Genomic DNA, 26,397 nt, shown 5'->3' with positions numbered 1-26,397 from the left:
TATCGCTGGTTCTGGGGGGGGAGGATTGTGTAGCGACTCACCATCCAAACAAGCGAACTGGCTCGGCGGTTGGGTCGCGCGTCATCGTAGCGGTGAGGCCCAAGATGGCGCTGGGCCTTCATCTTCCCCGAGCGATGGGGAGAACCCGTGTGCGGGAAGAGTTTGATGATGTAACGCATACGTCATTTCTGTTTTCGGTGGACAGGAACCGTCCCTCTTAAAAGGCCTGCACAAGGAGGGAAAATAAATCAGTTTTGTTCTGCAGTTCATCGACTAGTGTCTTACTTTCACATTGCGGTATCAGCCGCTACCATAGTACGTTTTTTGTTGGGATGGAAGCATGATATTGACCCAGAATTTGCTTGAGTGGTTCCTTGAGTGGCTGTGATTTGAATTGTTTCTTATGGACTTGAGCAAAAAGTGAATTTCACACTGCAAATTGTGGGAAGTTGTTAATGGTGTGTTGAGGTCACTGGAGCATCAGGGACCTTCAAGAACAACACAACAAAAATGTGCAACATGGAAACAACACAGTTTAAAAAAAAGGGAGTGAATTAAAGTCAGAGGAGAAGGAAGGTTTGATTAAGACAAAAGCAATATTAGGAAAATTTTAAAGATTTAACTTTCAATTTGTTATCTGTTGGAATAGATCACACTTTCAAGTGTTTCCTTTCTGAACCTCTGAGCACAGAAGGGTCCTTGATTCATAAAATATCAATCTGAACTCTGAAGCGAGTTTGGTTTGTATTTCAGTGTAACTGCAGCAGATTCATGGTAAATTGAAAATGAGATATTTTGTGGAACTAATGATGGAGCAGTGCAAATCATTCGGCAATTTTCTCTCCTCTCAGGTATTCCTGGACTTCATTTTACACATTTACAGCAGTTTGCTCTTTAACTCGATAATGTTTAGGCAGTAAATTTGACCACTACAAAGTTTTGTCTACTTGTCTGATATCTAGGATTATGAAGTGGGAAAATGTTTGTGTGAGTGTAGGTAGGAACTCCCTTATGTTTAAAAAAAATCATTGAAAGTTTTAACTTTCTGTGTTGTTTGAAATGTGGACACTTTACAAGTATGGGAAAGGCTTGTGCAGAGGCAAGATCTTGAATTTCAAATATATTTTTTTCTTTTCCGCTGTTAAAATGAGTTTTGTGTTTAACAATTCTGGGAAAGACTTCCTGCATTTATAATTGAGGGTGAAAGAACTGAGATGTTTCTGACTGCTTGAAGGGCCTATCCACATTGATCAAACTTTATGTTGTTGAGGATCATTAATTTAACAACACCTCTATTTATTGGCTATTACTTTCAGATTTTTCTTTACTTTCCTGTTCATTTCTGCAATATTTCACTGGCTAGTATGAGAAGAGATCATATCCAGAATGATAAGTTTTCAGTTAATTATTATAGGTAATTAAATTGACTCACCAGGCCTCACCTGGGGTCCTCTTATCTAAAAAAAATATATAATAACATTGGAGACTGTCCAAAAGAGAGTGACCAGGCTGTAATGAGAGGGTTGTCCCTACAAAGAGAGACTAAATAGTTTGGGCCTGTTTTCCATGGAGTTTAGAAGAATGAGGGGTGATCTTATTCAAACATATAAGACCCTAATGGGCTTGACAGGGTAGATGTTGGAAATGTTTTCATTAGAGGGAGAGTCTCGAACAGGAGGACATCATTATCAGGGGATAGTCATTTAAGACTGAGGTATGCAGAAATTTCTTTTTGCAGGGGTGGTGTATCTCTCTGGAATGCTCTGCCCTGGCAGGTGGTGGAAGCTGGATCATTACATATTTAAAGTGAAGGTAGATAAATATTTGATAGATCGAGGAATAGAGGGATATGGAGAAATGGCACAGAAGAGGAGCTGAGGTCAGCATAGATTAGCTATAAGCATATTAAATGGCAGGGCAGGCTTGAAGGGCCTGATGGCCTACTGCTCCTATTTTCTTGTATTCTTGTCATTTGCTTAAACAGAATTATAGAACTTGTGTGAAAATTGCACTTTTTAAATTCGTCAGTCTGGTGGAAAAACTTCAAAACTTCACCACACTGGTGCTGAGTGGAAAGATATGTTTAGAGTGGGTGTTTCTGCTTAAGAAGTCATGAACTCCTGATTGCACCAATTCCCTTCAGCAGAACCTTCTTTTAAAAAAAAGACAGTACTGCATTTCCTTGCGTTGGATATTTGCACCAAATCATCTCATTGTAAATGCACTTGGAATTGATTTACGAACTCCTGTTACTAATCCATTCAGAATATTGAAATGAAGCCATTTGTACTAAAACACATTGGACATGAAATAGTAAGGGACTGTTTTCATAGAGCAATGAAAAATATAATGGAGAAATATTGACATTTATTATCGATTAGTCTGTTTGCAGCACACAGAACAGCATAATAGTGTTTTGTCTTCCACCGATTCTGCCTCCCAGCACAGGATATGCAAGCAAAAGGGGTGGGGAAGTGGAGTTGGTTAATAAACAAAGTGACACCTAGTTTGATGCACAGGCCTTAACCAGCCAGGAGGGCTTAGCCTCAGGATGAAGGAGTTGGCCATAAGACTGAAGTAACAGATTTCTTCTCTCAGAATCATTGGAATTCTTACCTCTGTGAGCTGTTGATGCTGAGTAATTTAGTATACTTGATAGGTTTTAGCGTTGTAGCGAAATTGAAGGTTACAGGATCAAGCAGGAAAATGGACTTGAGGACTCTGATCAGATTGCTCATAATCTGACTGGCTGAACTGGCTCAAAAAGATCATTTTATTTATTCCTAATCCTACTTCTTGCGTTCTTACCCTGTATGTTTACTAAGATGTGATGAGACTAAAGTTTCCCTACTTCATGTTTTCTTATGCCATAGATGGAGGCCATTCAGCCTATCAACTTATACCTGCTCTCAGGGAATCCTATTAGTCCAATTGCTGACTTATTTTCCTGTAACCCATTCTCACTTGCATGTCCATCTACTCTTCCCAATTCTCCAGTCACCCATTTACACCAAGTCAATTAACCTACTGATATGTCTTTGTGATGTGGGAAGAACAGAGTAAGAAACCCATGTGATCTCAGAGAGACCCTGCAAAATTCCATATAGATAGCACTTGAGGTCAGACTCAAACCTGGCTCACTGGAGCGGTGTGACAACAACCCAGCGGCTCAACAATTAGTGCTGCTCAATGAAAAAGTGGTACTTCTGACAGTGCAGAACTCCATCAGTACTATACTGAACTGTTAGACTGGATTAAATGCTCAAGTATCTGGATTGGGCTTTAGGTCACAACCGTCTGACTCAACATGCTACCTCTGGGCCACATTTAGCATTTGTATATTAACTTCAGTAAACAATAGACTCTTAAATTTTGATTGCATGTTTTAACTGTTCTCTTATTTCAAATTGTACTTGGGTCGTGCACAAAATGCCACTCTTAGCAGTTGAAGTCATTTACCTTTCTATGCACCTCAGTTATTCTTATGTTATTTGGAAAATAATTTCATTTGGGGTAATAGCTGAAGGGAAAAAGAGATAAATGCCACTGCATATCATCATAATAAAGACTCAAACTGCTACGTAAACTGCTTTTCTAGCCATGTTATGTAATCAATCGAATTGCTTTTCAGGAGATGAGAATTGGTTTCATTTAAATATATTAAATAAGATTCTTATACTCTAGGAGCAGAATAACGTGCTTAAACTTGCTTAAATGCAATTAGAGTGGGTTGTGTATTTCTTCTGTACTGAGTAAGTTTAAGTGGAGAAGCCATATATTTGAACTTTGGGGTTGATTAATCACAAGTAAACTAGCATGCAATCAGAATAAACACTTTGGTGACCTCCTTAAACAAGTTATTCCAGATGACTTTGCAGATGTCTTGCAGTGGGGTTAGAATGAATATGGGTGGTAACCAACAGTAAAATCAGGGATTACGATAGAAAATGTTGGAGGTGCTCATCATGTCAGGCAGCATCTGTGGATAGAGAAACAGAATTAACATTCCAGGCCAATGTTGTTCCATCAGAACAAAATAGTTAAAAATCAAAGGCATTTTAAGTTGTTGTAAAGAGGCAGGGGTGGGTAGAACAAAGAAAATTTCATGATATGCTACTTGTCCAGAGAATGTGTAAATAGAAGGAGATGATTGAGAACAGGAGAGAGGAAAAAGTGCAAAATATGTTGAAAGGACCACCCTGACTTTCCAGCTGCCTGTCACTTCAATTCTCCATTCTACTGCCACTGTGACCTCTTGGTTTGATATTGTTCCAACGTAAGCTCATCTCATCTTTTGACTAGGTTCATTACAGCCTTCAGGACTCAACATTAATTTTAACAATTTCAGATAATCAGCCATTGTAGCTCGTATCAGTATGTCCTGTTCTGATGTAAAGCCATCAACTGCAAAGTTCACTCCATGTTTCTCTCTCCACAGATGCTGCCCAACCTGCTGGGTATATTCAGCAACTGCAGTGGTTAGCACTGCACAGTACCAGCAACTTTTTCTTTCTTGCATCATTTCTAACTGGCATCTGGGAACTGCACTCATGTTGGAAGCAGTTTTCCTCAGACTCATTTATGCCCATCTCTGGGTACATTCAATGCAACTGACGGGGTTTGAGTTGTCCTAAGACTTCAGATATAATGACATTTTATGATTTCAGTTGAGGGAAGTCTGTAGGTCTTCACTTGCTGCACCCTACTCCCTCCAAATTAAAAGCCGTACTTCTCAATGTGAAAATCATTTAATGAAACTTAAAGGGGAAGTGGGGCAGCAGAATGCATACTGGGTAAGAGACTTCAAAGTTCACTCTCAAGTGATGCTTGTTCGTACCATTTGGCAAGCTGGCTAAGTCCTGGAGGACACCACGTGGTTGCTCACAGTCAGAATCGTTAAGGAGATTTTACTTCAGAAGATAAATATTCCCTTGTATCTAATTACAAATCTGATATTCTCATATTTCTCATGGCAGATAACAAGGCCATTCAGCCTGTCAAGACTGTACTGCCTCGCAGAGCAATCCCACAGTCTTGCTTATTTCTCTGTTGCCTGTTTTCTTTCATGGGCCCATCAACTCCACCCTGACCTATTAGAAGATTGGTTAACCAGTAGAAGGCAGAGAGTTGGGATAAATGGGTGTTTCTCTGATTGGCAGTCAGTGGTGAGCAGGGTGCCGCAGGGGTCTGTGAACAGTATACCACAACTGTTCACGATATACATTCACGCTTTGGAAGAGGGGACCAAGTGTAGTGTATCTAAGTTTGGTGGTAAGACTAAACTGAGTGGAAAAGCAATTGCGCAGAGGATGTGGAGAGTCTGCAGAGAGATATAGATCGGTTAAGTGAGTGGGCACGGGTCTGGTAGATGGAGTACAATGCTGGTAAATGTGAGGTCATCCACTTTGGAAGGAAAAATAGAAGATCAGATTATTATTTAAATGATGAAAGATTGCAGCATGCTGTTGTGCAGCGGGACTTGGGAGTGTTTGTGCATGAATCGCAAAAGGTTGGTTTGCAGGTGCAACAGGTTATCAAGAAGGCAAATGGAATGCTGGCCTTCATTGCTAGAGGGATTGAATTTAAGAGCAGGGAGGTTATGCTGCAACTGTAAAGGGTACTGGTGACGCCGCACCTGGAGTACTGTGTGCATTTCTGGTCTCCTTATTTGAGGAAAGATATATTGGCTTTGGAAGCGGTGCAGAGGAGGTTCACCAGCTTGATTCCGGAGATGAGGGGGTTAGCCTATGAGGAGAGATTGAGTTGTTTGGGATCATACTCGCTGGAATTCAAAAGAATGAGAGGGGATCTTAGAGAAACATATAGAATTATGAAAGGGATAGACAAGCTAGAGGCAGGAAGGTTGTTTCCACAGGTAAGTGAGACCAGAACTAGGGGACATAGCCTCAAGATTCAGGGGAGTAGATTTAGGACAGAGATGAGGAGAAACTGCTTTTCCCAGAGAGTTGTGAATCTGTAGCATCCTCTGCCCAGGGAAGCAGAGAAGGCTACCTCATTAAATATATTTAAGACACAGTTAGATAGATTTTTGCATAGTAGGGGAATTAAGGTTTATGGGGAAAAGGCAGGTAGGTGGATCTGAGTCCACAGCCAGATCAGCCTTGATCTTACTGAATGGCAGAACAGGCTCGATGGGCCAGATGGCCTACTCCTGCTCCTATTTCTTATGTTCTTATGATTCTCCTGACACCTCCCTAGATGAGAGGTAATTTACAGTAGCCCATTAACCTATCAACCTGCACATCTTTGGGATGTGGGAGGAAGGTGGAGCACCATAGGGAGAATATGCAAACTCATGCAGACGGAAGTTGGGATCAATCCCTGGTTAATGGAGCTGTGAGGCAGTGCACTACCTGCTGCATCAGTGTGCCACCTGCAACATGTAGCTTGGCTGAATTTGTTCCACTAATGCAATTGAATCCAGTAACTCTGGTTAATCCATTGACATCACATTTTTGGCATTTTCTGATGTTCTGCTTAGTAGCACTACCAATAGTCTATTGGCATTTTAGGTAGGAAATTGTGTCCCCAGACCAGACCAATGGCAAGCCACGGCAATGACTCATTAGGAAGATAGTGTAGCAATGCCTCCGTTCTGTAAAATTCTGTTGATCCAGCACACTTTTTTTTGGTGGTTCTGGACTATTGAATGTTTACATTCACAATTTTTTCCCCCCCCAAAGATGTCACATGGTACAGTAATATACCTCGAAGGAGTGCAGGGAGCAGAACCAGAATCTGGTAGAAGTAGGAGAAAAGAAAGGTAAAAAGGAGGAAGATTGTGGAACTGGAACTGATGGGCTTAGGTTTTGAGCAGAAGCCAAATGTATATGTGAATGGATGCAATGAAAAAGTTTATGTTGCATAGGTCCCTTCAATGTAGAAGCTAGTAGTCAATTAATCATTGCTATGACAAAATTGTGTAATTTATAAATGTTAAGAAAATTTCTGCAAACTCTCAGCTTTTTGCCTTATCTGGAACCCTTATTTTATTTCTTATAATAATGTTAATAGTTATACTTAATTCACCTAATTTGTGGAGAATTGGGATCACTTTAAGGAGGATAGAAGTTCTTGGGGAGGGGCAGATTGGCTTCTTCTTGCAGAGAGTCAACACAGACTGCAGAAGCTTTATCACTACCCTTCATGCTGTGGTGGTTCAAATATCCAGGCAGTGAAGTGAACAGAATGGAATAGAGGAAACAAAAAAAGACGGAAGTCAGAGTCAAAGTCCGAGGTTCTGTGGTCAGATAAAGCTGGTGTGTGTATGGGAGTATCAACAAACTGTTACCCTTGTTTGGAAATCCGCGTGGAAGCAGAAATGACGCTAAAATAACTTTCTGCACCATGGACCAAATATTACAAATTGTGTTGAATCCAATTGCCCACATCAGCGTGTTTGGCAAATGGAATTTTAATCCTTAATTGGTATGAACAGAACAAACTGTGGTTGTTTAATTGTTTACTTTATGCTCCTCCTATCCCTTTGTTTTCTGTCCTCTGCCTATGTGTTGTTATAAATTGACCCAGCCCTATTAGGCCCTGAATAGAGAGAAACTTCCTCTACAGGAACTCTGAAAGGCATTCTCTCAACTTCCTGAAAAACAGCATTCCTGTTGGACATTGTAGGTGTTGCTTGAAAAGGAAGCTGCGTTAGCACTGTGATTATTGGCTGATTTGTGTACTCTGCTTTTGTTTTCTGCAATATCACACCACCGAAGAGATAGCAGCTTCAAGGGGCCACAGGCTTGATATTTACTCGGGTAGGAGGAAAAGTTATCTACTCTTCTCACAGTTTGTAAAGGTGTTTTCTAACTATGTATGGTCGAGTCATTCCCTCCTTCTGTAGATGTTAAAAGAATATGGCTGTTTATGCTGACTTTTGGCTGTGATTAAGTCAGTGCTGATGGTGCATTTGTGCGAGCATATTTGTGTGGTACAGGGATTATGTACCTCACTTGAGGTTGCTGAATCATAGATGGACATGAAGTAAATCAGTATAGCTCATAATGTTCATTTCAACCTGTGTCAGTTTTAGAATCTCTTTGTTTAAGCCTTGTCTTAAAGTGTGGAGAGCACTGTGGTCAGGTGAACTTTTAAGTTGCATGTCATGCAGGAATTCTTGAGCACCATAAGCCATAATTTTCCAACCATTCTTATCCTTGCCAGAGATACAAAGCCACATTGTTGATCCTTTAAGGTTTACCTCTGCTTTGATAGTGATGTATGTCTGCTTGGTGAGAAATACAGTTGACATTTCAGGTCGAGACCCTTCATCAGGACTCGACCCAAAACGTTGACTGCTTATTTCTCTCCATAGATGCTGCCTGACTGGCTGGGTTCCTCCAGCATTTTGTGTGTGTTGCTGCAGAATCGCTTGTGTCTATGTCTGCTTGGTCTGCTATCATATTGGTGGTAGAGGGATGAAAGAGGCTGGTCACTGGATAAAATGAAAACTACTAGAGAAGCTTCATTATTATTTCTATCTCATGCTGATCCTTGGAATATCATCCAAAAATGAAGCTTCAGCATCTGCTCACGCACTGATGACACTCAGCTCATTGTCACCCCACCTCGCATGACCAGTTCACAGCCTCTAAATATTCAGTTTCCTTGTCCAATATACAACACTATGTGAATAAAATATCAGGTAAACCAAAGCTGATATTTATGGTCCTGCCACAGGCTCCATTGCCCTTGGAATTCATCTAATCCTAAAATGTTCTCACCCTTAGTGTTGTACTTGGAGGTACACACTGAATCCCACATCCTGTTGTATTGGGCCATTCTGAAATGTATTTGTTTAACCTCCTCTATTGCTCTCTACCCTCTTAAGATGCCCCTTAAACATTATCTCTTTTATTAAGTTTTTGGTCATCTGCCCTTGCAGCTCTTCATGGCTCAGTGTCAAACTCTTTGGTAATTCTCCTGTGCATTGTTTGGGGATTCTGCACAAATTCATTCGGAGAAAGCTGACATAACAACTTCCGTTAATCAAGCTGCAGCAGCATCGATATGTGATTGGCAGGGTCAATGAGGTTTCAATATGTTCAGCTGAAGTGGGTAAAAATCTAAGGGGAAAATTGTTATGACTCAATTGAGTGTAGACTGCAGCCTTTCACCTCCCTGTCCTGAAAGCTTTTTTAAAAACAAAACTTTGATTATTAATTGATTACAAATTGATAATTTCTTTTGAAACTGACTTGTGTTGGCTGCTGGTGATTAAAGCTGGATTTCTATAATCATGGGTGCTTGTAACTTGGTGTGACATGATCTGCTGTAACTTCCCATTTTCATCTGTGGGTATAGTGAGTATTGTGGAAGGGAAATAAATGCAAAGGTTGTGGATGCTTTGGCTTAGGATAGTTATGAATATTTAATTTGATTATTTAATGCAATATCTACTGAGCTATTGTTTCTGACCATATCAAGAAGAAAATCCAGGGTCATGTATTTTATTTTCTCCATGTTCACCTTGTGTCTTTGTGCTGCAGACATGTAGCTGAATTAGAATATGGTCTCCAACTGTCCAACATAATTTGAAAATGCTCTTTGAATTGACTAGAAACGAACTTAATCTTCCCTTTTCCTGTTTGAAAATACCAACTACATATGGTGTTTGATGAATGGGCTGAGATTGAATTGTTTGGATTGTCTGCGAGTGTGAGGCTAGTTGTGGTTTGAGTCCCTTTGTAAAATTTCATGTATTGAAATTACTCGTACAAAATATATGGGCGGCACGGTAGCGTAGCGGTTAGCGCGACGCTATTACAGTGCCAGTGATCGGGGTTCAATTCCCGTCGCTGTCTGTAAGGAGTTTGTATGTTCTCCTGTGTCTGCGTGGGTTTCCTCCGGGTGCTCCCGTTTCCTCCCACATTGCAAAGACGTATGGGTAGGTTAATTTGGGTTTAAAATGGGCGGCGCGGACTCGTTGGGCCAGAAGGGCCTGTTACCACGCTGTAAATAAAATTTAAAAAAAGCATCCTGTTTAGAACACTAAAGTCTTTTTGCATGTAGATATTTATCTAACATGTTAGTCAAAACTATCAACTCTTAGTATTGTGAATGACCTAGTTAGAACAAAGAGATTATCTTGTTGTGGGTGTCTTGTGAATTTTGTGTCTGATTTCAACAGCACTTCGTTCTCCGACAGTACAGTAAAACCGAGTTAAAATACTGTTGAGCACTCCATTTTCCTCCTGCATCATTTGTGCTTTCATCTTCCTGTTCATTAGAGGTAGGGTGTCCATTGTCTTCCACCAAATGCTTAGCATTACGAGTAAATTTGTAAAGTTTGTCATCAAAATTTGTAACATCAGTTTTCAGTTTTAATTTTTTGTTATTATTATTGCTGCCAGTTACTTTGTCCCATTGCCTGTGGGGCCGTTGCTTTTCTCCATGGCAAATTGTGGTTTCTATCAGTGATTCTCCTGAATCTTTTGGTAACTTGAATAATAACACAGCAAAGAGAAGTATCTGATGACTGATCCCCAGAGAGATTGGAACTTGCATAATGGTACTGCCATACCAAGACATGGAGGCAGAAATACACAAACTTGCATTTGTCAGCATAATAGTGCTGGTATGAAGCTCTGCTTTACAAATTAAACCTGTGCCAGTGGCTATAATTTGCACCAACTTTTTAAGTACCAAGATCATTCAGATAACTACTGTAAACATTATGAGCACTAGTTGTGCACAAATGCATCAAACAATTCGATGTGTGATTTTACTACAGTAGGTTACGTTATAAACTTGAGACATAATGACTTACATAGAACATGGAACAGTACAGCACAGGAACAGGCCTTTCAGCTCACCAGGTCTGTGCCAATCATCATGCCAATTTAAACTGCACGTCTGCCTGCACGTGGTTATACCTCTCAGTTCCCTGCCTGTTCATGTGTCTGTCTAAATACCTCTTAATAGTTCTGTAATTTTTCCAAGACACCAGGGTTCCTGAATTCCATGATGGAATTCCCAATATTTTGTTACCAGAAAAAGAATGCATGTTGTTTAGAGGCATTTAGACCGTCACATGAACAGGCAGAAAATTGAAGGATGTAGATCATGTACAAGCAGATGTGCAGTTTAATTAGCATCATGGCCAGTGGTGTATCAAATGATAATGTTTCAAGTGAACTTGTGGAATAGAGTAGTTTCAGCATCAGAAAATGTATGGAAACTTCCAAGGAAAGTGTTTCTAATATAACAGGAAAAAGGAATAGTAATCTGTCAAATCCAAACATTGAAGATTCCAAAATTTTCTGTTTTTAATTTTGTGTTTGAATGTGGAATTCTAAAGTTACTGTGGTAGATTTTGAATCTGAGTGATGGTCTAAAACGGGTAGTAACAAATCAGCTGTTTTTATTTCTTCCTACATTGATTTTGAAATCTATTTGCATCTTTGAACGACTTTCAAAAAATCTAAGCAATAGAAATAACTTTGAATTCGGCCACTCCTGTTGCATTAACCCCTGATTAAGGGCCTTCGACCTAAAATGTTAACTTATTTTATACAAAGAAATCAATCAGACATTAAATCCAAATATTTTGAGTGTTTGTAAAGCTGCAAAGCATTAATAAGCAAGTTTGACAATTATGGGTCTTGCAATGCATCCTCTATTAAAATAGATTAATAAAGATGTTTCTTGAGTTTTCACACATTATGCAGACTATTCCTCTCAGCTCATCATATTTAATAAGTTGTTTGATTAGAACAGCCTAAATTGCCTAAATCCAAAATAACTTTTTCTTGTGGTTTACAGATCGTTCTGATAGAAATAAACCAGACCAGTCATCCCGCAATTCTAGGTAAGGACAAAGTGACTTTTTGGAATGAATGAGATGAATGCGTGGAACTATGCTCCAGATTTTTTCTGGTTTCCATTATTTCCTTGGAGAATATTAGGTGAAAATAACATTGCAATAATTAAGCATAATGGATGATGCCAGCCTTTACACGAGGGAGCAATGTGAGTCGGGAAATTGGGTCGAAATGGACCCTGTTTTGAATTTTTATTGGTTATGGTGTAGTAGTTGCCAAATTAGAACTGGTTTGTCCTTCAAAATATTTCTAAAATGTACTGCATTTTTATTGCGCAGGGTGAAACAAAAAAGGTGCAGTGAATCCTTTTAGTTAGAAGTACTTCAAATTTAGCAACAGAGTATTGGAGAATGGTCTGATAAATGGAACCAAACTGCAGCTGATACAGATTTAGTTTTGAACGAGACAGATATGCATTTAGAGTCAAATAATCTGACTCTAAATAGGCTGTCCAGAATTTTTCTAATGTGTATTCTGTGTGCCAGCTTATTACATGGAAACAATTTATTTTCTACTTCTGTTTCTTACAATGCATAGGCACTTGTTATTGTTGTATGAATAAGCTTTCATCAGCTGCATCGAACAAGAGCATTGATCTCACACCTTGCCCTGACTAGCTTTTGAACTTTTGCAGAAAGTGACTGTTAAAGGAGCCTGAAAAGAAATTAGGATCAATACACAAAGGAGCTGGAGGAACTCAGCGGGTCAGGCAGCATCTATGGAGGGAAATGGACAGTCAACGTTTCAGGTCGAGACCCTTCATCCAGGACTGGAAAGAGAGAGGGGAGATGGCCAGTAGAAAAAGGTGGGGGAAGGGGTGGAGCAAGAGCTGGTAGGTGATAGGTGGATCCAGGTGGAGGGAAGTGGGAATAACGTAAGAAGCTGGGAGGTGACAGGTGGAAGTGACAAAGGACTGAAGAAGATGGAATCTGATTGGAGAGGATAGTGGAACATAGAATGAAGGGAAGGAGGGGAACCGGTGGGAGGAATGTGTGGGTGATGGGCAGATCGAGAGGGCAGTGGAGGGGAAAGAGATGAGGTGATGGGGACCGGTGGGATAAGGGGAAAAAAAGTGGGACAGAGGGGGAGTAGTTATCAGAAGTTAGAGAAATCTATGTTCATGCTGTCAGGTTGGAGACTACCAAGACAGAATATGAGGTGCTGTTCCTCTGATCTGCATCTAGCAGATTAGAGGAACAGCATCTCACATTCTGTCTTGGTAGTCTCCAACCTGGTGGTATGAATGTTGATTTCTCTAGCTTCTAGTAACCAGTCCCCTCTGTCCCCCTTTTTTCCCTTATTCCACCAGCCCCCATTACCCCATCTCTTTCCCCTCCTCCGCCCTCTCGATCTGTCCATCACCCACACATTCCTCCTCACCTCCTTTCCTTTATTCCATGTTCCACTGTCCCCTCCTATCAGATTCCATCTTCTTCAGGCCTTGTCACTTCCACCTATCACCTCCCAGCTTCTTGCATCATTCCCACTCTTCCCCCTCCCTCACCTGCCTATCAACCCCTCGCCTGGATCAATCTATCACCTGCCAGCTCCTGCTCCACCCCTTCTCCCCCCCCCCACCTTTAATACTGACTATCTTCCCTCTTTCCAGTCCTGATGAAGGGTCTTGATCCAAAACGTCAACTGTTCATTTCCCTCCATAGATGCTGCCTGACCCACTGAGTTCCTCCAGCTCCTTTGTGTGTTAATCCAGATTTCCAGCATCTGCAGTTTTTTGTGTCTCCAAAAAGAAATTAGGCTTCTGTAACCAATATCCTATTCTACTACTTCCAACGTGGAAAGGTGGATGCTACTGTATCACTGAGCTGGAAGAGGTAGTAACAATGTAGATTTTTAGAATAATTTGTTTGATCTGTTGTCAGTTAGCCTGTAGCAGTGTGCTCCTCATCAAAACTGGCTTTTGGAAGTTTTGTGGTCTCTTGGTGAAAGAAGTGTAAAACATAGAACTTGCTGAAAGCACTCAACTGATCTTCAAAATTGTTTCAATTATGTGCACCTGCCATAGCCGGCATCTTATCCATGAGAGACAGCTGAGCACTATATTGAATACAACCCAGATTTTGTGCTCTAAACTCTCGAGTGCCATTTGACCCTGCTTACATAGAGATGAGAGGTCTACCACTTGTATCATGGATTATTATTATTTCCAATAGACCAGACCTTGCAGGGAACTGCCTGCACCCCCCAAGCCTCCAAAAGACCAGAGAACATTGACCATGGGCATCTCAACAATCACCACATAGAAATAGTAGGGAAAATATATACCAAGATAATAAAAGCAGAAAATGCTGGAAACTCTACTGGCAGGTCTGACAGTATCTGTAGAAGGAGAATCAGTGTTAATGTTTCGGGTTGAAACCCCTTCATGTAAGCTGGAAAAGGGAGAAAAAAAATGATAATTTTAAATTTTAGAGAAGGTGGGAATGGACATTGGAATGGAAGATGGGGACAAAGGAAATAGGATGAGACTAGAGTTCCTGTGAGGATAAGCTGTTGGAAAAGTTATCTGGTTGATAGGTTAATGAGAGCAGTTAGAGAGAGAGAGAACATAATTAAAAGAACATAAAATGCTGTGAAATGAGGCAATTAGGGAGAGAGAGAATGCAAACAAAGGAACATAAAAGCTGCAAAATGCAGAGTGTAGGAAGTGCTCAGCAGGTCAGACCATGCCAGTGGAAAGAGTAAAAGTAAGCCAATGTCACAGATGGATAACCCAGTGTTGAACTGGCCATTCCTGATACAAACAGAGAAAAGTGGGTAACCTGGAATTTTGAACACAAGTTTGAGTCTGGAAGGCTGCAATGTGCCCAGGCAGAAGATGAAGTGCTGTTCCGCAATCTTCTGCTGGGTTTTGTTACAACAGTATAAGAAGCCACAAGCCATATCAGTCAGAGTGAAAGTGAGGTGGAGAATTAATGTGACATTTAACTGGAAGTTTAGGTTCAGCTCTGCAGATTAAATGAAGGTGCCTGCCAAAACAGTCACCCAATGTGCATTTGGTTTCTCCAACGTAGGGTGGAGGCCTACATTGTGATGTTATTGAATAATAACAGTTGGACTGATTTGTGGAAATGTACACAGGCCATGACATTTCGTATAATATAGTATTTTATCTTGGTGGTGTATTGAAAATATGCACATCTGCTCAATTTTATAATGTGCCCATTTAACGTTTCCTTCATTCAGCACTGCAATTTTATTGATGCCAATTCTCCATGGAACCTGAGTTGTTTACTGAGTGATGCCCATGCACACTGAAACCTTTGTTCCAAGGAAAATTTGGCAAAACAAAATGTGCACATGCATCTGTGCCAAGTGTCTGGAGTCTTAAGTTGACAAGATTTCAACACATTTTGTGAGAATTCTTTAACTGCAATGAAGAGGTTAGGTTATCAATTGCTCAGATTGGTTAGATGGAGGCAGTCCAAAGGAGTCAATCTGAAATTGCTGCTCTTGTAGTAGAAGAAAGTAGTCACTACAACTTCTTTTAAAGTCTGGCAGCATCATTGGAAAGATTGGATAAGAAATTTTGGCTATGGATCCTCCCTCAGTTAACTAGCATTTTATAAAATAAACAGGGGAGGGAAAAAGAAATATAACAGTCACACATATTGAAAAATAAATGGAATGACCAATACTGTGACAAGCAGGACGTGGTTAAATAGCCAAAGTGGTATTAACAAGAAAGACATCAAAGTACAAAAAGCCCTTAATGAGACACAGTATGTTTGAATAGTTGAAGCCGTGGGGAAGGGGCATGTGGAGCCACTGGTATAATTAAAAACTGGACATGGTTCAATGCCAAATGAACCTAGTACACACACAACAAACAATCTGCTGGAGGAACTCAGCAGGTCGAGCACCATCTGGGGGAGGAAAGGAATTTCTGACATTTTGGGTCAAAACCCTGCATCAGGACAGGTTGCATCCAGCAGATTGTTTGTTGCTTCAGATTCCAGCATCAGCAGTCTCTTGTGTTTCTGTAATACATGAACAAAGCTGGTTGGCAACAGATTTCCATGTTCTAGTATTTTAAGAGTTAAAAATTGGAACATTTTGAAATAGACAGCAAGCTGATCAGCACCTGAAACAGATTATTGTTTTGGTGCCTAGCCTTTTATCAGAACAGTTTAGTTCAATTGTGGTGACTCGTTACCACTCGTAAACTATTCTAATTTAAAAATTGTTATGTAATGAATTCATGTAAAGTGCATGGGGACATCCCAAGGTTGAATAAGTCTCTGTATTAACATTGGTTCTTTCTGAAAACAGTTAAATCAGAATGCTCTCAGTTAGGGTTAACACTCACCCGACACTGGCCAGCAATGAGATTGGGGTAATGATCTACTTTTGTAAGTCTAGACTGGGTAGCCTTTGGAATTATTAGATAAGATATCTTTATTAGTTACATGTACATCGAAAAACACAGTGAAATGCATCTTTTGCGTAGAATGGTCTGGGGGCAGCCTGCAAGTGTCGCCACTCTTCTGGCGCCAACATCGTATGCCCACAACTTCCTAACCCATACATCTTTGGCATGTGGGAGGAAACTGGAGCACCCAGAGGAAACCCACGCAGACACTGGGAGAACGTATAAACTCCTTACAGCCAGTGGCTGGAATTGAACCCAAGTTGCTGGCGCTGTAATAGTGTCACGCTAACCGTTACACTACCGTGTCCGGTGAATTTCAGAAGGTTTTATCACACCAGTTACCATGAAGCACATCAGGTTTGATTTGTTGTGAAAGAAACAATTCTATAAAGTTGTATTAAATCCCCTAAAGTTGGCCTCATTTTAATAGTCAAAAATCTGTAATTCAGTTTTAAAGAATTTTCAGGATGCAGGTCTCAGAGGCTACAGTGGCATTTTTTTCCTTCATATTTTTGTACGACGTAGAAGGAAACCATTTTTGGCCCATAAGGTCTGTGCCGGTCCATAAAGCAATCCTGTTCTAATTCTCCCTGTAACCTGTTCTCTGCACATTTCCAGCAACTCCCCCAAAATTCTACCAGTCATGTACAGTGTAGAGGCAATTTATGGAGGCCAATTAATCTACCAACTTGCACATTGTTGGGACGTGGGAGGAAACTGGAGCACTGGGGAGGAACATATATGGTCACGGAGAACATGCAAACTCCACAAAGACAACATTGAAGGTCAGGATTGGATCGGAATCACTGGAGCTGTTCAGCTGCATCACTGCCCTGCCTAAACTGAAGTTGCATCCAAAATGACAGAAAATGCACCAAATCATTTCAAGAATAAAGATGTGAAGTTGAGGAGGTTCTGTTAGCAGGAACAGAAAGATTCAAGATAATGGCATAACATCTTCTGTTCACACATTAATGTGTCCACTTGTATCAACTTTCATTGATTCTAAATCTACCATTTCTGCAAACTGCATTCTTGAGGCTTTTAATTTTAAAGCTCTGATTGAAAAGTGATTTTGTTTTGAACATCTGTGCAACATTAGTTTTTTCAGTCGGTACCCTGTTGCATTTTCAGTCTGCATGTGTTCAGAGTTCCTCTTGATCTTTAGGCTTTTCTTAAGGGCTTCCTTAAGAGCTTTCTCAGTTCTGTTAGATTGTTTAAGATGATGTTATGCCAGCACAAACTTAAAAGAAAATGTGTTAGAGTAAAACTAGCCCAAAAGCTCTTACAAACCATTGCTCCTTGACTAGTACTTGCTTTACTTCTATTGCACAAGTTACTATTGAAAGACCAGCTCTGGAAGTAACTCTAAGTTCAATTCTGCTAAGTAATTGTAAGTTTTTTCATACACAAGTCTTTGTTATCTTGATTCTCTTGGAAAGCTGCCTCTAAAACTGAATACAAATAAAAATGTGACACAGCTCTTGTTTGCAAATGCAGATATCATCCTTTTAAAAACAAAGCACATGTTCTGTCATCAAATTTGAAGAAATCTAGTTGGTAACAAACCGATAATGCAGAATTTATTTTATTAGATAGTGAAGGCAAGAGTGGTGAAAAAATAATTGTTGCTTCGCAATCCAGCTGTCTTTTATTAATCTTCAGTTATTCCATTGTCACCAATGCTGCAGACAAAGTAGTTTTTGTGGATCCTTGCTAGTGCTAGGTCAGAGATTGGATATTTACTAAACTGTATGAGTCATTATCCCATGATTAACATATTTGGAGCTGGAACCATTTGGGAACTTGTCCTGTATTCATCCATGCTGTTTCTTAAAGGCATAAAGAATCTGAATCAGTATAACACAATTCTTGTTTGCCAGTGTACAAGGCTTCACTCCTTCTTAAAAATATACTATATGCTGGATTATCTAAAATTCAGTAGAAAATAAAACTGATGATAGAAAATATATTTTTACACCATCAAATGAGTTATCCTTTAATATTTTGAATGCTCAATATCTTTATGTGGAAAGTTAAGGGTTAATGGTTCTTGGACAGGAAACAACGAAGGATAATGGATTTCTAGTCCAGTACAACTAGCTATGTGTAACAGATGTGTAAAGCATGCAAGCAATGGTTCCTGAAACACAAAGCCAAAGAAAAGACATTCCACTTAAAATGAGATATTTTTGCAGATGGAAATTATGGCAAGACTGGATGTTGATAGTTTTGTGGTGCAAATCTTGCTGCTTGTATATTGGAAAAGGGAAAATTTAGTTATTGGTGTAGTGATTTACATGTCTCCTCTCTCCATTCATGGATGGAGAAATTTGAGGTCACTAAGTGGGCAGGATGGCCTGATTACATAGACATTTATGAAAGGGCATCACTTCATCTGACCTCTTCCTAACTGAAGCTTTTTGGCAATGAGGTTCCATGAAAGTAAAATTGCTAAAAAAATTTTTTTGAATTCCTTAATGACTATTGCATAACTGTTTTGCTCTCTGTTGCTTCTGTTCAGACAAGAAAGTGGATTTTGTTTTTCCTTGTACTTCTCTGCAGCTGTTATCATTCATCCAGGCATGGGTTGAAATGAGGTTTGTGTTTGTTTAAAAGGGCCATATCACAGAAAGAGATCTCTGATGCTAAAGTGCCCCATCTACATCTTTTTTGGAAACTGCCAAAATATATTTATGGTGAGAATTTGGGTTGGGATAACCAATTGAGGCTGGATTTTGAACTGAAGATATGAATTTGAATCAATATTAGAATTGATGGCAACAGTTAGAAAGTGAAAGAAATAATTGTAAAAGTGATTGACTTTGTATGAAGTGCTAAACAATGCACAAAGCAAATCCAGGTGACGATTAAAGCAAGTGATTTGTTGGAAGATTCTTATTTTGTTTACCAGTAGTCTCCTGAACCTAAGGCATCCGGTGTAATGTGGTCCCATGGGCATCAGCAACTCTCTGGTACCACACCCAAACCTGTTTAATAATAATCAGTCACCAGCAAGCCTGTCCTGTCTTTGCTAGTCAATATCAAAAACCAAGGATCCTTGCTTGTTTTTATTCTTTTCCCTTCCAATTACAGTACACAAACTGCTATCTCAGCTAAAGTTCAGTTGGTTGTCTAGTGGACCACTTATTAGTTTATCAGATGCAATCTTTCATCCTCAGTAATCAGAGAAGCTCAGGGCCTATTGTTGAATGTTTAAGGATCTCAATGCAGAAAGAAGCTGTTTGATTTTTTTTATTTGTTTTTATTGGACCCATCTGATGTCATTACCCAGTTATTTTTCATGATGCTCCCATTAATATTTCCTTAAGATTTTTACTCTATTTTTACTTCAGTTTTAGTTGTATGTACTTAATAATTTATCTTCCACTCTTCCCCTTTATGCTTCCAGTGCAGCTTTGGTTTACTTAGTAGCACCCAAGGCTTTGAGTCAGAATGTTCTGGGTTCGCATCCTGTTCCAGAGACTTTGTTGATACATCAGTGCAGTATGTCAGAAGCACTGTCTTTAGTTATCCCTAGTGTCTCAGGTAATAGTTAGCCCTTAATCCACATTGATACATGCAGCTTATTTGTTCATAATCACGCAGCTGTTTTTTTGTGAAGATTACTTTCAGCAAATTTGTTGCATTAAAACAGTGAACATGCCTTAAAGGTATTACATTGACTGATTATTCCAATACCGTGAAGGGAGTGGGAAAGGCTTGCATATGAGCAGTGCACTATATACTCACGATTGTGTGGCCAGATTCTGCTCTAACTCCATCTACAAGTTTGCAGATGACACCACTGTAGTGGACCAAATCTGAAATAATGATGAGTTGAAGGAGACAGCAAGCCTAGTGCCGTGGTGTCATGACCAGAATCTTATCCTCAGTGTCAGCAAAACAAAAGAGCTGGTCGTTGACTTCAGGAAGTAGGGCGGTGTACCTGCTCTTGTTTACATCAATGGTGCAGAGGTGGAGATGGTTGAGACCTTCAAGTTCTTAGGAGTAAACATCACCAATAGTCTGTCCTGGTCCATGTAGACACCATGGCCAAGAAAGCGCCTAATGCCTCCACTTCTTCAGGAGGCTAAAGAGATTTGGCATGTTCCCATTGACCCTCACCATTTTTTTATAGCAGCACCATAGAAAGCATCCTATCCGGTTGAATCGTGGCTTGGTATGGCAACTGTGTTGCCTGAGACTGCAAGAAGCTGCAGAGAGTTGTGGACACAAGTCAGCACATCACACAAAGCTAGCCTTCCCTCCGTGGACTCTGTCTACACTTTTTGCTGCCTTGGTAAACTAAACCTCGTCAAGGCCTTGCACCTTATTGTCTGCCTGTACTGCACTTTCTCTGTAACTGTAGCACTTTATTCTGCATTCTGTTATTGCTCTTCCCTTGTAGTACCTCGATGTACTGAGGTGATGAAATGATCTGTATGGATGGCATGCAAAAGAAAGTTTTTCAATGTCCCTCAGTACATGTGACAATAATAAACAAATTTATGAAGTCTTCTTTCCATTCTTGGTTGCGTTTCAGAGTTATTCTTGAAGTGGACTCTGGTTCCTGCGCCTATCCTGGTGTTCTCAGTTGTCTAGCTAACGGTCACAAAAGCATTTTGCTCTCTTGTTTATGATATAATTTCAACTATTTGGCTTGCTGCTGGTCAAAATACACGACTTGCCTTTAACAACAAGTTGTAGTCTGTGTACTGTTATCTCTGCAGTTCAACTGTGTTTGCATTTCCAAGATTACCCAGCAGTTCACGTTATTTGTAGTTTAATTTTTGCTTTGTGTTTTTATTGATTTGAAGCTAGCGGCAGCTGTGAAAGTAATCATTGGTTGTGAATAGCATTTCTGGTTGGAAGCCATGACTGATGTATTCTGCTGGATTGCAGTAGTGCTGGTAGTGTGTGTGTAAAAAAAACAGTTTATTCCCTTGATGGTTTGGTTTGCTTAGCCAGTAAGGTTCCAGGTTTCATTTCAGTTTATGCTGTCAGCAGATGGTGGATAAGATGTCAGATAAGATGGTGTAGGCGATAATTATTTAGAAGCTAAGATAATTCTAAGAGAGCTGAAATCTCATAGATGAAACAATCATTAGCGTGACATGGATATGATTTTGTGAGTATGACAATCATTCAATATACCTTCATTACTCTTCCCATGTACTTGTAGGACATTGATACACATTCATATACATTCGGGTAGGATTTTATCTGAGAATTCTGAATATTGGCTTCAAATGCTGTGAAGTTTTGGACTTTGAATCAGAGAACAGTTCCACACAGAAGAGGCTATTTGGCCCATCATATCTGTGCCAGCTCGAATCACAGAGTAAGAGAGAGATATAGCATGGAAACAGGCCCTTCAGCCTACGGAGAACTTACCGGCCATGAAGTACCCACTTACACACATCCTACATCAATACCATTTTTTATTCTTCTCTCATTCAATTCTGCCCTGAATCTACCATTCACCAAAATACTCGGGGTAGTTTGCAGTTGCCAATTAGCCTACCAATGCCCCCATTTTTTTGGGATGTGGGAGGAAACTAGAGCACCCAGAGTACACGATCACAGTGAGAATATGCAAACGCCACACAGACAGCACCTGAGGTCAGGATTAAACCCAGGTCTCTGGCACATAAGGGGGTGTCTCTATTAGCTGTGTCACTGTACCGTCCCTAACTTGAGAAAGTACGATGCCCATTGATTAACCCTTATTGCCTGCCATACTCTAGCCTCATCAGCTGTGACCACCCTCAGCTGATGAATCAGTATTCCTTTTTGTACGCTCTTAAGGGTAGCATGGACTCAGGGTATATTCTGTGTGCAGCATTTCGTTGTCTAAAAATGACCTAGTAGTGCCCGCACTGACAGCGTTGTCTGTGACCTGGAAGACATTGTGGGTCAACAGCAGCAGAAGTGTCCACAGCAGAAGTGGACAAGTGTCCACAGCAGAAGTGGACAAGTGTCCACAAACCAGTCCACATTTCATCAAGATGTGACACCAAGGGCTCCTTTAGCTGTCAATTGCATTGACATTTGAAAGGTACTCTACCTTTAATTGACAGAAGTGTCCGCCACATCTATAACCTCAGGGTCCAACATCTTCCTCGCTCTACCTTAAACCAAGGCTTCAACCATGGTCCAATGGGAAGTGTAGAAAAGCCTACAAGGGGCACCTCCAGGCACATCTGAAAGATTTGTTGACCTGGTGAAACTACAGGATGTGTGCTAAACAGTAGAAATAGCATTCTGTAGACCGCTAAGAAATCCTACACCCAATGTCCTGGTGCATGCAGTCCTGGATGCTGATGGACATATAAGCAAATATGCATTATGGAGTTTTCTAGAACATCCCCTTCCTTCATGATGTCAAAGCCCAACGTGAATACGAAATGGAATTCTGCTGGGATTTCATCAGGTCAAGCTGCCTTTCCATCTGCTCTTTTCACAAGTCCGTTCTTGGTCATCTCCAAAGTTGGTGGATCTTCTAGTTCAAATCAAACTGGTTTTTGTTCAGTGAAGCCACTGTTTGGTTGTTTGCATCCGACTCATGATTGAAGAGACCACAAAACTTTCTTTTCAGCGTTCTAATGTGCTCAATTTGGAGGGTGGTGCTGTCCGTGGACATGATTGGACAGGTGCTGGCTCTTTTCATCGCTAAACTCCTAAATCAAAACAACTGCCTTGGGTGTTACTAATGTCAAGAGCTTCTAGTTCTGTTGATTTATTTCCCCACCATATCTTCCATTTTGGCAGATATGTTGCATTTTAAATTTAGATCTCTTACAGTGTTCTGCAGCTGTGAGAACAGAGGTATTGTTCAGTTTAATTTGACGTACGGCTTGATAGGCCACAAGCTGTACTTGAATCTGATTATCATTTGCATCAAACCAGTCCACATTTCATCAAGATATGACACCAAGGGCTCCTTTAGCTGTCAATTGCACCGACATTCGAAAGGTACTGTACCTTTAATTGACAGTTTCACTTGCTCTTGTATTGCCACAGTTCCATTGTACTGGGCTGTCCCCTTTTTCCATTCAAACTTTAAAGACATCAAAGCAACTACTCAGTTTTGGGGCAAGTAAGTGTGACCCCGAGATAATGACGATGGGAGAGGTGGTGATGGTAATGCCATTGAATGTCAATAGTAAGTGTTTAGACTGTCTTTTGTTGGAGATGATTATTGTCCGACAGGTTTGTGGCATGGATGCCACTTATCAGGTCATGCCTGAATGTTGTCTAGGTCTTGCTTCCTGAAGACATGGGCTGGTTCATTTGCTGAATGGAACTGAATATTGTGCAATTAATGAAAATACCCACTTTTGACTGTGATGGAAAGAAAGTCATTGATAAAGCAGCTGGGGAGAGTTGGTTACAGGCCACCATCATAATGCTGGGATGATAATTCTTCAAGCACAATCATCTTCCTTTCTGCAAGGTATCTCTCCCACCTTTGAAGTGTTTACCCCTTGATGTCCATTGAGTTTGGTTTTACCAGGGTGCCTTGATGCCACAATCAATTAAGTGCTATCTTAATGTCAAAGGCAGTCATTGTCACCTACCTCTGCTCCAGATCTGATCACAGCTTTGGTACAGGTGCAGATCAAAGATCAAAGTGATCCTGGCAAAACCCAGACTGAGTATTGGTAAGCAAATTATTGTTGAGTAAGTGCCACTTGAAAGCATCATAGATGACAACTATCACTTTGATTGAGAATAGATTGATTGGGGAATAATTAGTGTGATTGGATCTGTCCTGTTATTTGTGAACAATTAAACAACTAATGGTGGAGAAGGTCTCATGATCATCCCCATCCTCAATGCTAGTAGTGGCAACATTCAAGACAAGACTGAAGCATTCACAACCATGTTCAGTCAGGTGTGCCGAAAAGATGATCCATCTCAGCTTGGGACATACTCCACATGGTGAAGTAAATGCCGTTGTTGTACTGTGCAGCTTGGCTAGAAGCATGGCTCGTTCTGGAGCACAGGTCATCAGTATTACAACTGGGATGTGTCTGATCCCATAGTCTTCTCTGGAGCAGAGCTATATTAGTAGTGAAAAGTGAGGGAAAATTTCATTATGTTCTCATGAAAAGCAGCGCTGTTTTTGCTTACAGATATTGTTGCATAGATCCTTGAAATTATTTGTTTTTCTAATCTAAGGTGTGTTTTGTAACAAAACTTGCAGGAAGTTTGTTGAAACTAAAGATATTTTCCCTTTGTTACAGTGAGAAGTACTTATTTCCAACTATCTGTGGCAATTTTTTTTTCAAGAATGTCCCCTCCCTGTAGAAAGCAGCTGCACCACATGCTTTCCATATCGAGTCAGTTGAACGTACCACAAGCTGCAGGGAAGTATTATAAGAGCAACGTCGCTTACTTAATGAGTGGTGCAGTTTGACGATCTTTGTGAAAGTGAACATGCCTGTAGCCCCAACACTCAGCCCATTAATTGTTGTTGGTTTAAATCTGCACTGGATGTTGTTTCATATCTGAATCATTATGTTATTAGATGACTCCAGTGTTAAATCTGGTCTCATGTATATTTCTTGTTTATTTTTCCTTGGAAGGGACAATTTGTTTCAGATGAAATATAGCTCTGCTCTTAGCTTCATTTACACCACACAACTTAATAATTAATTAACTATTAACCTCCTCCTATACCAGTGGCCTTGGCTTTTCACTTAGATTCCCCATAAATAAAAGTTAAATGAGATACTCCTGATCATAACTGAATGTCTTTTGAGTTTTTGTTTACAGTTTTTGGAGTAATTAAAGTGAAATCAGTCCAGTTTGAACTTTGGGTTTCAGTGGTAGAATTTGAGAAATTGTGCTCAAAGTTTCTGCCAATGTTTTTTTATGGAATTTGAGCTCTCCCCTCCATTTCCAAAAAGCTAATTTTTCTGCCAGTGGAAATGATGCCAGACAATGTCACTATTGGAAACAGTGAATTTTTTTAAAATTCCCCTGAAATTTGGTGAGTATTTTAACTGTGCAGACTAGAGAGCTCTTGGGTTCAATCCTTCTTTTGTTCTGCATTAGCTATTCTCTGAGGTGCTTCATGTGTGGTGTTAATTTTTAGCTGCCAGTAAGTGTGTGCGTAGCAGACACATTGACACAGACTTCAGATTCAAGGCATTTTAATTCTTGGGTCTCAACTGCTTGTCATTGGTCAGCTGCAAACTCAAAATGGGAAGAAACCAGCAGCTGGCTGGAGTATATTCTATTAGAATTTGCTGCCCAACAGTAAAGGGATGCTTTCTGGCAAGCAGATATATTAAGGGGAAACTGTCTCAAGAAGGTCCAGGCTAAATAAAGGTTGGAGTGGCTGGGGTTTGCTTCTCTGTCCTTCAGAAGGTCTCCTCCTGCTATAGTTCCTTTAGAAAAAAAAATTGACTGACTTTCTCCCTGCTTTAACCTAGTGGGAAAGTTGTAGGTCTTCCCTTCTCAGACACATTAAAATTCAATTGGGATCCGAATGAAATAATGGATTTTCCAATTAATATCGGTTGATGTTCTTACCTACTCCCTGGAAGTATTTCCTGCAAATCTCTCTGAAAGTTAGAATGGTAGCTAGCAGATTTCCAGTGGAAACAAAGCAATGAGGGTTAAACCTTCATTGAATGCCCTGAAACATTCCAGCAAGCTAAAGTTTGCTACTGTGCAGTTTAGGATATCACTAAAGATCAATGTCGCCTCCTGCATTTTATTATTTAAATTGCTCAAGTGTGTTAATACCTATAGTCTGTTTACTAAAGTACTGTGACACCCTGAATGACTCCCATTTAGTCAGCTGAAGAAAGTACAAGCCACAAAGTATTTTGCAACTTATCAGTAATGTTTTGTATCAATTACACTGGATTGCCAAAGATATTATTTTCTTTGCCAGTGACGCACTGGAGCTTGAGTAACGCAGGATAAATAGCCATTTTATTTCCACAACTGCATGATGTAGGACTTTAGAACAAATGTAATGGGTCTTTTAGATTTTTATGGTGTAAAGAAACGCAAAGATGGAATTTAGCAACAAAGATGACAACGTGTGCCATGCCTTTAATGTAGAAAAATGGCTCAATGTGCTTTGCCTTGTAATTGTAATACTGAGACAAAGTAACACATGCATGGATAGCCAGA

The 26,397-nt window shown here is 40.1% G+C and overlaps 1 protein-coding gene across 8 annotated transcripts in view; it reads left to right on the top strand.

The window, feature by feature from the left end:
* sh3d19 (SH3 domain containing 19) overlaps window positions 1-26,397 on the top strand; it is a 96,832-nt gene that overhangs the window by 13,159 nt on the left and 57,276 nt on the right. For 6 of the 8 annotated variants that reach the window (XM_052010381.1, XM_052010382.1, XM_052010378.1 and 3 more), the window contains exon 3: window positions 11,791-11,836. The exons of 1 other annotated variant lie outside the window; for it this stretch is intronic. In XM_052010381.1, coding sequence (XP_051866341.1) covers window positions 11,791-11,836 — 46 coding nt within the window. Of the gene's footprint in view, window positions 1-7,732; window positions 7,785-11,790; window positions 11,837-26,397 lie in introns of those variants that run through there. One more of the 8 variants, XM_052010384.1, reaches the window with a different exon arrangement.

This window comes from Pristis pectinata, chromosome 2 (assembly GCF_009764475.1).
Source record: "Pristis pectinata isolate sPriPec2 chromosome 2, sPriPec2.1.pri, whole genome shotgun sequence".
Taxonomy (NCBI): Eukaryota; Metazoa; Chordata; class Chondrichthyes; order Rhinopristiformes; family Pristidae; genus Pristis; species Pristis pectinata.
The sequence above is the reverse complement of the archived record's forward strand: the minus strand, read 5'-3'. Positions and strand labels throughout refer to the sequence as shown.